Source organism: Musa acuminata, chromosome BXJ2-9 (genome assembly GCF_036884655.1).
Source record: "Musa acuminata AAA Group cultivar baxijiao chromosome BXJ2-9, Cavendish_Baxijiao_AAA, whole genome shotgun sequence".
NCBI classification, from domain to species: domain Eukaryota; kingdom Viridiplantae; phylum Streptophyta; class Magnoliopsida; order Zingiberales; family Musaceae; genus Musa; species Musa acuminata.
Genome location: NC_088346.1, coordinates 31,875,082 through 31,891,376, shown reverse-complemented (window position 1 = coordinate 31,891,376; position 16,295 = coordinate 31,875,082). Strand labels below are relative to the sequence as shown.

Below are 16,295 nucleotides of genomic sequence, written 5' to 3'. Positions count from 1 at the left end.
TTAGGGATATGAGATAACTAACCCTCTTGGCAAGGATGCTGCTGGACGCATGAGTAGCACGACCTTGCCGCTGAGAATGGGACAACATTTTACAACCGACAACCATGAAAGCCAAAAAAGCCAGTGAAATCCTACTAAAGCTCCTCCCAAGTTTTATCGTATTTTTTTCATGAAATTTAGTTTTGTATAGAGTGCTTGTCTCTCTATACAATTCACTTCCGTATCATCTATAATGTTACTCAGATACGCGCGTGTTTCAGCGTCCTTTTTACTTTTCCACTCCGATTCTGCAAGCTGTAAAAGAAACAGTTGGCTTGGTCCGAAAGCCGAAACCAGGCAGGACAACAAAACCTATGTTCATCCAATCCTCAAATATTGACTGGTGCAGGACAAACAATCCAGAGAAACAGAGCATATCTTTCTTCTGACTATCAGAGTTTGGCACTACGGAAACAAGAAATTAAACCAGAGAAAGAAACAGAAAAACGAATGCCTAAACACATCCATCTCGTTACAGGGCATTCTGTATTGAACTAATAGACATCTTCCCCATCTGAACTGCCTTCACTGGTGTCAGGCAGCACAGAGACTACTGCAGAGCAGCAGAAAGACTCTCGGTCCTTGAGGAGAAGACAACTTCCATCTGAATTCCATTTCATATCGCAGACAACAAAATTTGACAGGGGAATATTGACACAACAAGCTCCTGAGGGGCTCCACATGTACAACTGGGAACTGCCGGTGCACAAGACAAGACGGGGGCCAGTAGGGTCCCAGGCTGCTGTTCGAATTGGATCTTTCTGCACCAATACTGTAGCAAGCTCAAGACGTCTAATATCCCATATCCAAAGAATGGTTGGCATGTTGTCATTGCGAGTGAAAACATATTGACTGTCGTTGCTCCATGACAATAGACCTGCAGGTAAGTAATTAATTGACAAAACTTTTTAAATTACTTGCTAAAATCATTAATGTGTGAACTGTGAAATTTAAAAAATTGCTTTACACTAAGAGACCGCATGACTGGCATTCTCTATGGAGAATTAATGCATCTATGTTGTTTTCAGTCTTTCTCACTTTTACAAACAAGCACTAGTAATGAACTTTACATTCTATCTAATGTTGATTGCCACAGTGAATAATTTCCTTCCCAGTGGATTAAATGTGCTCTCCATACTGTGCTACTCATGTGCATGATCCAAGGACTAACATCAACATGCCTGATGCTGGTTCCCTCGGTGACACTAGGAGGCATGACAAATGGAACCACTATTGGCCATACATGTAGAATTAAAAAAATTAATGGTCAGGGCGAGGAGCTCTGATTTGAGATAATGTTTTCAAAGTAAGCCAGTCTAATCAATGAGAACCACAGGATTCAGTGGTCACATGATTAATGTGGCAAAACTTAAGATTATTACTGCAACAAATATCTGACCATGAAGAACTAGAATGAGTGACATCTTCATTTGACAACACATGGATTAAAACTCAGTCAGGAGAGTACTTTCAAATCTCAGCTATAATTAAATTTTAGGAAGCAACACTAACCGATTCCTTGTTTAGGATTGGGTTTATCTGGTGCTGGCTTTTGGAATGGCAAACTGACAGGAAAATCCATAACCTTGTACTTGACTCTGGTGTTCCCCTCGGCAGCACTTTCTGGAACTGAAAATACATAAAGACTTAACAGACATAGGATAAGATGATAAATCAAAGAATTTCTTCATGAATTGTCAAAATGTGAGCCATAAACTAGACGCATTGCCATTCAGACATATTCATATATTGGCTCAAACTTTATCAATCCAGTTGTATAACAGAATCTTAAAAACCCTCTTCCAACAATTCTACTTCTTTGCAAATGAAACAAATTCCTTAATAGATGGCATTTAGCAAAGTGAACATACTTCTCCTTAATTATATATTTATTAAAATTTTAATATATGAGAATGTCTCGCTTCGCTCAAGCGAGCGCCTTAGATGTTTTGGCACCTTGGCATCTTTTAGCGCCTAGCACCTTTGACTGCACTGTTGGACACTGGCTCGTATTTCAAAGTAATGTAATTACAACCCTCTTAAGGACATATTGTATCAAAGGATATCGAAAACATTCCAACATAGATGGTTTTGAAGTTGCTTGTCAATGAGTATAAGTGAAGGATTAAAATTGGTCTGATACTAGTTTCAGTAATTTATCATACCAGCATTGTACTAATATACCAGGCTCTGCAACCTATACTGCACAGATAAAAATAAAATGGAACATATATGTTCAATTTTCGAACTATACATTTCAATCAATACTTTGTCAAACAGTAAACACTGATTGACATATACCAATCTAAACAGTATTTAAATCCTTGATTATGAGATCAAATATTAGTGTCGGACTAAAAATTAAGAGTAATGGAGTATTGAAACTCTAAGTAGGGTGAGCTATATTTTTATATCATTCTCATCTTTCGAGTATCTTTCTTTCCTATATTTTTATATGATTCAAACACAAAGTTCAATCATTCATTTATTTTAATGGTCAAATTGTAGTTGGTAGATTTTCATCACTATGTGATAGGATTTTGGTGTAGTTTGATGACACACTGATGGTGGGACGAGGTAACCAAAAGACATGGAAAATACTAGTTATAGTTTATTTTAGTTTGAAATGTGGAAGACACTAGTTATAGTTTATATTAGTTTGAAATGTGAAAGAATGTTTACAGATATGCCTCCATTGCAATGTATCACAGCACGATTATGTATGAAGCTACCAAGACATCATGACTATTACACCAATTCTCATTCCTAGAAAGATATGGGAGAACATTACCATGGATTTCAATGACTAATGTCTCAAGTGTGCCAGGAAAATCAATAATTATGGTGGTGGCCAGTCGACTGGGTATGTGCACTTCATCACCTTGTTGCACTATGACACTAATAAGCTAGCTGTCAATTTATTTGTGAGCACATAATAAAGCTACATAGCATACAGATGTCTATTGTCTGTAGCCGCCACAACTTGTTTCAAACTTTCAGGTGCATTCTTTTCTCTTTAGAAGGGACAAAGGTTAAGATTAGCACAACATATTGTCCCTAGATAAATGGCAAGTTGAGATGCTCTACTGCAGTTTGAAGATACATCTAAGATGTTATAATGGAGAGGAACTCAAAACCCGCTATGATTCTTGCCATGGGTGGAATCTTCTTAGAATATTTTCTACAACTTCTCCATAATTCATGTGAGCCTTCTCGAGAACCCATTTGGTCAATCACAATTTTCCCTTCCTACTAATATGGCCTTCTCTGCAGCAATATATAAGGTTGATGTCAAGTTAGAGGATCAACACGATAGCAGAAGACTCTCAATGAATACCTAATAACGACCAAAAATAAGACAAAGACCAAGACTTCAATTGGCAACTATGACTGTTTCACTTTCAAAAGCTACAGGTGGCATAGTGCTTAAAATAAACTCTCTTCTCAACACTATGACCCTTAAACTCTCTTCTCAACACTATGACCCTTCAAATTGTTGGAGCAGATTGGATTTGCAACTTATGATTAGGGTTCTTGCCTAGCGCATCCATGACATCTTTGATGTTTCTAGGCTCAAATATTATTGAGAAGAGCTAGGACTATGCCAATTGGCACTCCAAGCTCATTGAAAACTAGCTTCATGTGCCTATGAAGATCATGAACTGACAACAGTAAATGGATGGAAGACCACAAATTAAACTTCTCATTCGGAGTGATGGGACAAATAATGAGACAACATGCAAGCTAAAAAATCTCTTTTTGATGTTGTCTTCAGTTATTTCCATGTGGATAAGGAAACTTTAAGAAGGGAAAATGTGATGCAAAAAGCATCACCCAAAGCAGTAGCAGAGAGGTGGCAGCAACAAGGAGTAGTGATACTGACATTAGGCAGCAGCATCAGTCCAGTCCCAAACTGGGCAATCTCAACCTTGGTTAGATTAGCGATCCCGGCCGTGGTGAAGCAAAGGGTGTCAACCAAGCTCCTATAGCAGTAGCAGAGAGGCAGCATAAGGGTGAGGTGGCAGCAATGGTCCAGTCCCAAAGTGCACAATAGACAGACTTGGTTAGACTGGACTAGGCATTCTCAGTCACAGACAGACTTGAGTATCTCAGCATCAATTAATATGGGCTGAGGAGCCCCAGGCTCACCCAAACTTCAATGGAGAGATCAAGTACAAATTGGAGGATCATGCAAGCCTTTGTGAAAGGCAAGAAAGGACTTCTGGAAATCCAATGAGAACCAGGGGTTCCTTCCTCTAACTGCATAGTTATGTTCAAATCCCAGATGGATTGTGAAAGAGAGCTGGAATTGATATCAAGGCCAGCCAGAAAAGGAGAGGATTGCAGATGTTGGAAAGCCCACTAAAGGGCATTCAGCCAAGGCAATCATAGTAAAAGGCAGCAACCTAATTAAGGATTATTATAGTATTGTTAATAGCAAGGATCGCCGTTTCAAGTACTGAACCCATTTCGGTGATCTGGTAAGACTAGTGCATACTGGTCAGTACTAATGTACCATGTGTTGGTACACTAGCACATACTGGTATTTCGGAGAGGAAGAAAAAGAAAGAGAAGAGGAAGGGATGGTAGAGGAAGAAGAGGAAGGAAGGAGAGAAGAAAGGAAGGAGGAAGAAGCAAAGGAGAGGAAGGCAGGAGGAAGAGAAAGGAAGAAGCACAAGAGAAGAGGAAGAAACGCATGAGGAAGAGGAAGGAGGAAGAGAAAGGAAGAAGTATAGAAGGAGAGGAGAAGAGGTCTGCCCATAGGCAGCTACATGTGGCGAAGGTGTGCGGAGAGGTTGTGACGGACACATAGGCAGCTGTGTGTGGCGCAGATGTGTGGCGATGTGCGCAGCGGAGGCATTGCGTGGTGACAATGTGCAGCATGCGCAAGAAGATTGAGGACAGAGTTAACTTGGATAGTGCTTTCCTGTTTATATGGACAGACCAGACCGAGAGCAGTCAGCATGCCAATTCATGCCTGGACTGATATGTACTGCCTATTTCGTACCAGTCCGGGTGAAACATCCATCCTTGGTTTAATAGCATGACAATGTGATCAGGAATAAGTGATCAAATAAAGCATTGTGAAATTTTTGGGGACCACTTGAGTATTATCTCGTAAAATTAGTTTCTTCCCCTTTTCAGTCTACTTGTGAGAGGCTTCTGTTCCCAAACTAGATAAATACCAATTAGGGATCATAAGTCTTAACAAATTGTAGAATTACACTCATCTTCTTCTTTCCATGCAACTTCACAGCTACAGGCATCCCTCCACCATAACTATCACTAGCAACCTTCTTTATATATCTCAGCTACTATTTACTATCCTCACCACTGTGGCCGCCACCATCATCATTATCACCACCGTTACCTCCTCTACCTTAAGTATTTTCTTGGAGGCTACTCATCCATGATCACCACTTCTTTCACCGATGATGGCTTAAGTGAAGGATGAAGATGAAAATCAGAGTGGCTATATGAATTTTCATTTTAAATTTAAATTAAAAAATAAAGATTATGAATATTCGAGCAATGTATTTCTGCAACCGGCAACAATTCAAAGAGAGTCAATGAGATAAAATTTGGTACTCAATTGTCAATATCAATTAGAAACATTTTTTATACAACTTTAGGACAACATGTAAGGGAAGTTTAGTATATCTAAATAAAAATGGAATCGAGTATATAATTAATACAAATAATGTCTGGGAGGTAAAATTACCCATGACAAAATTCTTTAACACCAGAAGCAAAGACAATGCCCCACTGAGAGTCTGAGACACTAACACAAGATCCCAGATAATGCCTAATAGGAAAATAAGGATGCAAGTGTGAACATCTAACCTTCAGTCAGATTTTGGGGCTTCACCAGAAATGCAAAACACAAAACCTAAATCTTATCGGGCCATGCTACAACAATAATAAAAAATCACAACTGAAGGCCAAATACAAAATTCAGTCAGATTTTGGACTTCTTCATAATCTTCTCACATAATCTAAATCATTATCTTAAAGCTTACAATACCAGACCTTCAACATTCTTATATATTATCAAACCATGAGTCTTTGATCAATACAAATGACTCTAATAAACTAAGCATCCAGTTTATCAGATATTTTTTGTAGAAAATTAGCACTAGTAAAAAATTTGTTGACTTATCTTACATCTAACCTTCAGGTCAACCACCTTAGATAATCAATTGTACTTAGGTAAGTACAGAAACACAATTGTTCATAAATAATCTCTCCAAGATTTATCAAAGTTCTAAATAAGAGAATAATAATGTGCAGATCAAGGATTAAAGAGACAATAAAGATTAAAAAAAGGCTATCCAACGCATTTGAGAAGGTGAAATTGATAGAACCCCAAAGGAATTCTATGTAGATTGATCTTTGAGGGAGATCAAACCTTAGAACACTATAGGGGTTCCACCCTCCTAGAAGTCGATCATATGGCTGCAATTGTAGATAGATCTTGTTACCAAAGAGATGGAGGCTACATGCTTATATAGGGCTCCAAACCCTAACCCTAGGGGCTGCTTCCTAACTGAGTTACCCCTTTTGCCCTCAACCCTAGCCGACCGGCCCAGTAAATTGGGGGGCGCGGCGGCTAGAAAGCCTAAAGGCCCAAATATAAACCCTAGCCACTCTTCTTTATAGGATAGAGATGGCTAGGTGGGGTTTATTACAATCTCACATGTTTTTTATTAGCTGCTTCTTGGTTGAGTAGGACCCAACCCTGCTAGGGTCCTATCAAGCCCGCCCTCTCCAAATCAACCTTGTCCTCAAGGCTGAGGTTTCATGAACTCAGGGAACCGGGTCTTCAGCTCCTCATATGATTCTCATGTGGCGTCTTCAGGTGGTAAATTATTCCAATGCACTACTAGTACTTCAGTAAAGGGATGTCGGCGACGCATCACGATTCTACGATCGAGGATGGCTTGTGGTTGGGCTTGAATATCTCCATCATCAGTGGTGTTGGGCAATTGGATCTGGGGTGACTTGTATTCTCCCAACTTGGGCTTCAAGCATGACATGTGGAAGACAAGGTGAATTTTGGCATCCTCGGGCAATTTAAGTCTGTACGCCACGGCTCCAATATGCTCTGTGATCTGATAGAGCCCATAAAAACATAGGGATAGCTTCATGGTGGCTCATGTGTTGATGGAGAGTTGCTTGTATTACTGTAGGCAAAGATAAACCCAATCTCCTATTGAAAATTCTCTTACGCTTTGTCGTGTGTCAGCTTGCTACTTCATTCTGACTAGCGTGATAGAGAGATTATCCTGTAGCAGCTGTAGGAGTTTATCCCTGTCAATTAAATCTTGGTCGACCTGATCTACCTTGGTCAAGCCAATTATATACTTTGGAATCACAGGGGTCGGTCGTCCATATAGTGCTTCATATGGGGCACATTTTGTAGATGAATGATATGTAGTATTATACCACCATTCGGCCCAGGGAAGCCATTTCGCCCACTCCTTTAGCCAGTCACTTGTGAAACACCGAAGGTATGTCTTTAAACATTTGTTCACCACCTCTGTTTGGCTATCAGTTTGTGGATGATATGTTGTGCTCATCTTGAGTTTGGTGCCCTGTAACTGAAATAACTCAGTCCAAAATTTACTGGTAAAGATCCTGTCACGGTCACTTATAATGGACCTTGGCATCCCATGCAGTTTAACAATATTTTCTATGAAAATCTTAGCAACACTAGTAGCGATGTAGGGATTTCGCACAGCACAAAAATAAGCATATTTCGTAAGTCGATCAACCACTACGAGGATTGTGCTTTTACCTTTGGAAGATGGCAACCCTTCGATGAAGTCCATGGAGATGTCAGTCCACACCGAGTCCGGTATGGGTAGTGGTTGTAGCTTCCCTAGACTCGCCACTGTTTCACCCTTTTGCTGTTGACATACATCACATTGTGCCACATATTCAGAAATATTTTTTTTCATCCCTCTCCGATAAAAATTTTGCTTCACTCTTTTGTAGGTTCTTAGAAATCCGGAGTGCCCTACTGAAGGTATGGAGTACATTTCGTGCAGGATGATTTTGATACAAGAGGAGTCGGGTATAGGCATAATGCGACCTTTGTAGCGTAGATCCCTCGAATCCCAAGTGTAGTGGGCTATTACGCTTGAATCCTCCCCCAATTTTTTTATGATGTTGCTGATCTCTGGACCCTTCTTTCATTCCTCCTTAATATCCTCAAGGAAGCCAGTGGTAAGAAGGGAGATGGCTAAAAATTTAGCTTGCTCAGGTAGCCGTGAGAGTGCATCTACAACAACGTTTTCTTTTTTTTTTTGTAAATAATTTCATAATCAAATCCTAGAAGTTTGGTTATCCATTTTTGCTGCTCAGGGGATGATATCTTCTGCTCCAAAAAATACTTGAAGCTTTTATGGTCGATTTTAATTTGAAATCATCGGCCGATTAGGTAGGGTCTCCACCTCGTTACTGCGTGCACAATGGCGAGCATCTCCTTATCATATATTGATATTTTTTTATGGGAGGGAGACAATGTCTTGCTACTGTATACGAGTAGTCGACCATCTTGCATGAAAATGACTCCAATTTTGACTCCAGATACGTCAGCTTCAATGATGAAGGGTCGGTTGAAATCTGGTAGCGCTAGCACCGGCATCGTCATCATGGCTGCCTTAAGTTTGTCGAAGGCAGCGGAGGCTTTGTCCGACCATTGGAAGGCGTCTTTTTTCAGTAGAGAAGTGAGAGATGCACTGATCTTCCTATAGTCCTTCACAAATTTTCGGTAGTAGCCCGTTAGCCCAAGGAACCCGCGCAATAATTTCACATTTGTAAGTTTCGACCAACCCTACATTGCTTCAATTTTTGTTGGGTCTACCGTCACTCCTTCTGATATTATGTATCCAAGGTACTCTACTTTTTGCTGGAGAAAGCTGCACTTTGGTTGCTTAACAAAAAGTGTATTCTCCCGAAGGATTGTCAAAACAATTCGTAAATGCTGAAAGTGAGTCTCAAGAGAAGGGCTGTAAATAAAAATATCATCAAAAAATACCGGTACAGATTTGTGAAGAAAGCTCCGAAAAATATCGTTCGTGAGACTTTGGAAGGTTGAAGGAGCATTAGTGAGTCCAAAAGGCATTACCAAGAATTCATAATGGTCGTTATATGTGCGGAATACAGTTTTTGGAATGTTGTCTTCACATATACCCGAATTTGGTGGTAACCAGATCGGAGGTCCAACTTCGTAAAGACTCGAACTCCTTTTAACTCATCAAGAAGTTCATCCACCACTGGTATTGGGTACTTGTCCTTGACGGTGATGTCATTTAAAGCTCGGTAGTCGATGCACATCCGTCAAGTTCCATCCTTCTTGGGTACAAGTAGCACCGGTGAGGAATAGAGGCTGCAACTTGGCCGAATCATCCCTGTTTCAAGCATCTCATTTACAATCTTTTCAATTGCATCCTTCTGGAGGTGAGGATAACGATATGCTGGTGGTTTGCCCAAAAGAATTGGAATCCGATGGTCATGTTGCCGAGTAGGAGAAAGGCCGCGCGATTTAGCAAAAATGTCGACAAATTCAGCAAGCAATTGGGCGAGATTTTGAACTTCAATTTCTATTTTCTGCCCCTCTGGTTGCTGCTAGAGATGCATCAAAAAGCCACTATTTACCTTGTGTAAAATTTTCTCCATTCGTTGGGTCGAAATGATAATTACGTTGCTTCCGCGCTTCCCGCGTAAGATGATATGGTTGCCTTTGCAATAGAATTTCATAATTAATTTGAAAAAATTCCAAGAGACGTCATCTAGCGTCGTCAGCCATTCTATGCCAAGCATGGCCTCATAATCATCAATTGGTAGGAGGAAGAAGTCGGTGACAATTTCTTGGTCTTGCAGTAATAGTTTCACCTGCGGGCATCTTTGGTCGGACTTTAGGATTCTGCCGTCAACGACCTTTACGTCGAACTTGCTGCAACCTTCGATGTGGAGCGTCATCCGAGCAGCAACCTTACTGTTTAGGAAGTTATTAGTGCTGCCCGTGTCGATGAGAATAGTGATTAGTTGTTGTTTAAGAAGGCCTCCAACTTTCATCGTTTGCGGGTTTGAGTAGCCGGCTAGCGCGTGTACTATAAAGTCAGTCGATTGTGGCTCTTCTTCCGCATCTTCTTCATGTTTAAGGCTCTCTTCTGGATGTTCAATGACCTCTTCTTCTACTGGTTCAATCACAAGAAGTCTCCCTTTTTTACAGCGATGCTCGCGGCTCCACGGCTCGTCACAATGCCAACATAACCCCTTCGCAGATCGCTCCCGAAGCTCTTCTCTTATCAACTTTTTTGGTCTAGGGGCTTGGCTGATAGTAGGGGGGGCTGAGGGCTTTAGTATTGCTGGTCGAGGAGCGACCCTAGTCCTACGGGCTTCATGGTTCAATCGCTCCTCTTGAAATTGTGCGAAAGAGATGGCTGCCATAAGCATGTACGGTTGTCGCGCTTTAACTTCTCCCCTGATCTCCGACTTCAAACCCTCAATAAAGGTCCCCAATAGCTATTTTTCAGACCAATCACGAGTTTGATTAGATAACCTTTCAAACCTAGTTTGGTACTCTTGAATGGTGGCAGTTTATCGGATCTTTCCTAGTTGTCCGTCAATGTTCTTATAATCAGTTAGTCCGAAGCGGATCGGTAGTCCTTCTTTGAATTGTCGCCATGAGAGGACTCTATGAGTGTGTTCAAACCAGTCAAACCACTGAATGGCATCCCCTTCAAGATGTATCGCAACTTCCACCATAGATGTGTCCGCAGTTTTATGGTACCGAAAATATCGCTTCGCGCACGAGATCCAACCAATCGGATCTCCTTCTTCCCATCTAGGGAAGTCCACCCTCATGCGTGGACAGTAGGGATCGGTCACAAAGCCTCCCCTCTCCTGGAAGTCATCTCTTCGATCAGAGCTCTCGCCTTGATGTGATTTCTTTGGGCTCGGTGGTCAGCCCAAACTGAGTTCGGTAAAGAGAGTCTGAATCTTATCCTTCATTCGCGTCTCGAAGGCTTCGAATTTAGCATTGATTGCCTCCTCAGATGCCATAGTATATGCCTCCAAATCTATAATGTTAAGATCTCTCTTTTGTTGTCAAGTTAAAGACATATATCGGTTAAGAGAAGTGGTGGCCAAAAGGGTTGGTAGATTAGTGTATGTAAGAGCAAAATTATCGTCGAAGAAACAGCGGTTTCATGATAAAATTTCCAGCAATAATCGAGAGATTTAAGGAGGGAATTTGACAGTAAAATCTCGGTTTAAATAACAGCAATGATGACAAATTTGATCAAAAAGATTTCAGCAGTATAACAACAAGGAAATCGGTGCAAGTTGTGATAGCAGAATTCTCATCGAAAAATTCCAGCGGTTTGCGATGAAAATTTACAGCAACACAAGAACATTTTAGAGATGAATTCCTCAATAGATCAATCGCAGATGGAAGCAAGACAATCTATAAAGCGTATAAAAAATTTCGTTCAAAAAGAAAAGCAAGTAAATCGATTAAAGGCAACAATATAAGGCTGAAATTTTCTATAGCAATCCTTCGTCCGTAAAGATGATAACTTTTACGACGAAAGGAATTCGTAGCACGGGATAGATAAAAGAACTTCTTGGTATTTTGAATGGAAAATTATAGTAGCAAAAGGTATTGGTGATAGGAGAATACCAGATCTCTTGATGCAATTAGAGGTGACGACAGTAGATTGATTTGATCTACGCAGAAGATGACGATGGAGATGGCGACGTCAAGAGCAATTGTGGGAATTGCTTGGCTAGTGGTGGGCGACAAGGGTGGCAGCAAAAGCAGCAAGATCGCTGCTCTGATACCATATGATAGAACCCAAGAGGAATTCTATGTAGATTGATCTTTGAGGGAGATCAAATCTTAGAACGCTATAGGGGTTCCACCCTCCTAGAAGTCGACCATATGGCTGCAATTGTAGATAGATCTTGTTCCCAAAGAGATGGAGGCTACATGCTTATATAGGGCTCCAAACCCTAGCCCTAGGGGCTGCTTCCTAAGTGAGTTACCCCTTTTGCCCTCAACCCTAGCCGACTGGCTCAGTAAAATGGGAGGCGCGACGGCTAGAAAGTCCAAAGGCCCAAATATAAACCCTAGCCACTCTTCTTTATCGAATAAAGGCGGCTAGGTGAGGTTTATTACAGAGGAGGATTCAAGTTGAAGAAATGAGGTGTTTCTAGAGTTGGATAAAATGATAGACCATACCTCTTGAAGGTGACTCACTCACTCAAAGGTAAGCCAAAAGATGCTCTTGTAGTGGTGTTTGCCTGATGAAGATCAACCACCAATGGTAAGTCACTAACTTGCATCGACTCAAGCGACGGATATATCCGAATAGGAACCGAATGAAGTTGATGCATGCATCAAACTTGGCAGTGACTCATAAAATGGAAGGTGAGGATTCATGATTACCTACCAAAGAAGGTGGGTTTTGGAAAGACATGTTAGAAGAATCACAAATATAAATGGATTGAGTTGGTAAAGAATATTAAGTAATAGGAATTTCATAATTTAGAGATTACAATGATGGTGACTAATTTGAGATGATTTATGGATTTATTTTATTATCATTTGTGAATGTGGATGTGGATGGAATTTGATCTTCAACCAATTGAACATGATGTGAAAAAGTAAATCTCAAGTTCAATTAGATCAAAACAAATATAAGAATTATTGATATTTAAATAACCTAGAAAAAACGTTATTCTAATTTATGTTTCTTATAAGGTCGAAGCCATGGATACGAAAGATATCTAAATATTCATAATTATTCTTAAGAATAGGTATTGATAGTCGATTAACATGTTTTTTATTAGCTGCTTCTTGATTGAGTAGGACCCAACCTTGCTAAAGTCCTATTAGAAATATACATAACCTTCTCCCGCTATGAAGATACTAAACAAAAATACCAAGTGTTTATTCTCAGGCCCAAGAAAATCTATGATTAACTTTGATTACAACTAATAATGTGCAGTACACAAACACCATTTGGCTTAAAATTCAGATGCTGGTACATATAAAATTAATAAAGTTCCAAGATCATTAAGCAGAGTCTCCAAACTTCTAGCATCATGCCAACAAAAGAGATACAACACATCTTTACAAACAAATTTTTTCCATCAATGAAAGAAGAATTTTTATGTGTTTCTAAAATTCAAAAAAAAAAATTGTTACAAAGATTGTTCGGACATTATGGCTTTTGGTTGTTGTTATTATTATTGCACTACAAGTCAATAACATAGACAATATGTAATGTGAGAGCTGAGAAGTAACTCCCAATGCAAAATCTACTCAAAATATATGAAAAGAATATAATGAATTATTTTTTCTTGATTCTTAGATGCAAAATCATGTAAAATACAACCAAAACTGAACTTCAAGAATAAGAGCAGGGATCATGAATATAATCATCTAACATTCATTTTGTTAGGGACGCATCCAGTTTGCATGATTTTACATGATTAAAAAGCAAAGAATTCTTCAGTGATCTAACTTCTGCAAATCATCATGCTTAAGTATTTTGGTCATAGTTCTTATGCGATAACCAGAAACAATAATCAAAACAGTTCATACATCATAATTCTTACCAGGGCAGTTGCCTTGAATATTATGAAGAAAGTTGTCACTCAGATATAATTCAGACATATCAAGTTGCAATGGTTCATCAACTTCCTACATAAATATACATACATGTTTCAGATATAAACTATTTGTTAGTCTGACAAACAACAACACAAGAGAAGTAGAATTTTACCTTGAAAACAACTGCATTACAAGGACTGCGAATGGTTGTTACATGTGTGAATTCAGCAAAATTTTTCCAGGTCAAGTGGTTGAGAGCCCTTAATATCTGATCAAAACTACCGACAGCTAAAAACTGGCCACACGGAGACCAGGCAACAGTTTTGACCCCTAAACCACTCTCATATGCCTGATACTTGAACAGGCATCTCCCATCTGGAGAATAAATCAGAACCTGTATCATGCACAGCATTATCAGCAAATGCGTATGTTAGATGGGCTTGCAAATTACAAAATATAGAAATAGAAGCTTTACATGCAGGAGATAGAAAAACAAGAAAGCAATCAATTCTCCAGATATAGGAATACAAAATGTTTATGAGAATTTTGCCTTTTCTTGACACTATAGCATATTATTAAGACTACAGATGAGACTACATGTAGTCCAACAAGATTTACTTAACACTTATCTACAGTAGGGCCATAAGAATTCTAAAGTGCATCTTATCAATAAATTGCCCTTCAAGGAAACTATCATTCTGTAGTTGTTCTCAAAACCAACTTCTCAAAATAAAACTACTAAAATTCTTGGTCTGAAGAAACGAATAAAGAACAGAAAACATGGAAGTTATATATAATAAGACTACCAAAGCTCCTAAAAAAATCACAAAATTGACTACCTTATATTCAAGAAGAGAGTCCCAGATCACGATGGAACTGTCATCTGGGGACCATTCAATGCCTGCTAAATCTATTGTGTCAACAGCAAATGTGCCCATAATTTCCCATGTATGACAGGAAAGCAAATTAATATAATCTTTGCAATCACGCCTCGTACATACAGCAGCAAACTTTCCATCTTGAGTAAAAGAAACACCTTTTGAAGCATGTTTTGGCCACTGCACATGAACACAGGCAGTGTTAAGCAGTGACCAAACAGTCAACCTCACTTGAAACTCTGATGTGGTCAGTATGTGACGGCTGTCAGGGCTCCATCGTGCATATGCGATTCCAGCAGGGCCTTCATCTATTTTGCAGGTCCATTCTGGTTGTGTTAACGACCATGCTTGTACCACTGGTCTTTTGTGGAGACCGCAGAGTATGTATTCTGAGTCCAGGGCCCATTCAATGTAACTTATTTTGTCAACACATGAATAGAGTTGTATAACCTGAATCAAGATGTAAGAAGAGTAAATCAATTGAAATATGACAAGGGAAAGAGCACAAAGAAAAAAAATAAAAAAAGGATATATGTTTTCCCAATAACAGCTGAAAGATGAGTTTTTCTTTTCTCATCGTTCTTTAGTTGGTTGATTGGATGCATGGAGTCATGCTTTGTCCTAATTCCAATAATTGGCTCAGCAGCATGTTAAGCTCACTAAAGAGAAAGGAAATGGCTTTCTGCAGTAGTCATAAAGTCAGCTCCATTCATCATAAATAAGTTTACCAACATTAGCTAATAATTTGCTATCATCCCTTTTAGGAATCTGAAGATAATAGCATAAGAAATAAGACTTGTAAGCTAAAACAAAGAGAGAGGGTCCATGATAAAACTATCCACAACATTACGCATAAAATTTTATTGACGGAGATGCTATTGTCTGCGTTCAATCTCATCGTCTCAAGAATTTAAGCCAACTAAAAAAGTATATGTTACTTTGAGATGAAAGAAAGAACAGTAATTCGCAATTTCCACTTGTACATTTTATAAGTAAACCGCAATGAGATGCCGCAATCGACTTGTTTACCTTGAGAGAGACGACATCGCGGATGACAAGGCGGTAATCGACAGCAACAGCGAGGTACCGGGAGTTGGGGGAGAAGCAGCAAGGGCCCGTTAGCTTGTAGGCGTCCGTGAACTCCATCGATCCAGCGGAGAGATCGGATCTGTGAGAGGAAGCCCTAAGAGACGGCGATCGGGGCTGTGATCGCTGCGAGATGGGGAGTTGGGGCGCGCATCGAGAGCCTAAGCGGAAACCCTAAGAGGGAAGAGGTGGAAGCCCGTCCGTTTACATACCCCACTCGCTCTTTCTGTTTGGAATGGGAGGGCGCGGCGCGGCGCGACAGAGAGAAGAGAACAATTCGAACAATTTTACAATGACAATATGCTGTATGCACTCATGTCCGTGTTTAAATATCTAAAACATATTTTTATCATTCAAATCAATTAATTTATACGTTGTTTTCTTCTCTAGTTTCCTTGGTGGCATTGGAGTTCCCTTTTTATTTTCTTCGATACTTATTTGCAATAGTTAATTTAAGTTAAACATATAAAAGAATTAACTTTGTTAAGCCAGCAGAAAATATTAAGTGTCAGCGAGACAACCATAGAGGTGACTGACTCTCCCACGAAATCAGCATCGTCAGATTCAATTTCCAAAGTGTCATTATTGATAGAATGCTTGATGCTCTCAAAGTTGACCGTCAGCTTATTATATATAATACCAGATGAACCCGCAACAGTTCA

The 16,295-nt window shown here is 39.7% G+C and overlaps 1 protein-coding gene across 2 annotated transcripts; it reads right to left on the bottom strand.

Moving 5' to 3' along the window:
* Window positions 1-356: 356 nt before the first annotated feature.
* On the bottom strand, window positions 357-15,938 carry LOC103973527 (uncharacterized). 2 transcript variants are annotated; one of them, XM_065126212.1, is made up of 6 exons: window positions 15,577-15,938; window positions 14,509-14,997; window positions 13,842-14,063; window positions 13,675-13,759; window positions 1,552-1,685; window positions 357-916 (listed from the first exon to the last, which is right to left on the bottom strand). In XM_065126212.1, exons 1-6 carry the CDS (start codon window positions 15,691-15,693, stop codon window positions 656-658), a joined length of 1,308 nt encoding a protein of 435 aa, XP_064982284.1. In that variant the 5' UTR covers window positions 15,694-15,938; the 3' UTR covers window positions 357-655. The 2 variants fall into 2 exon arrangements, with proteins under 2 accessions (XP_064982284.1, XP_064982283.1); XM_065126211.1 differs by having other exon boundaries at window positions 1,552-1,668; window positions 15,577-15,937.
* Between the last annotated feature and the right edge of the window lie 357 nt (window positions 15,939-16,295).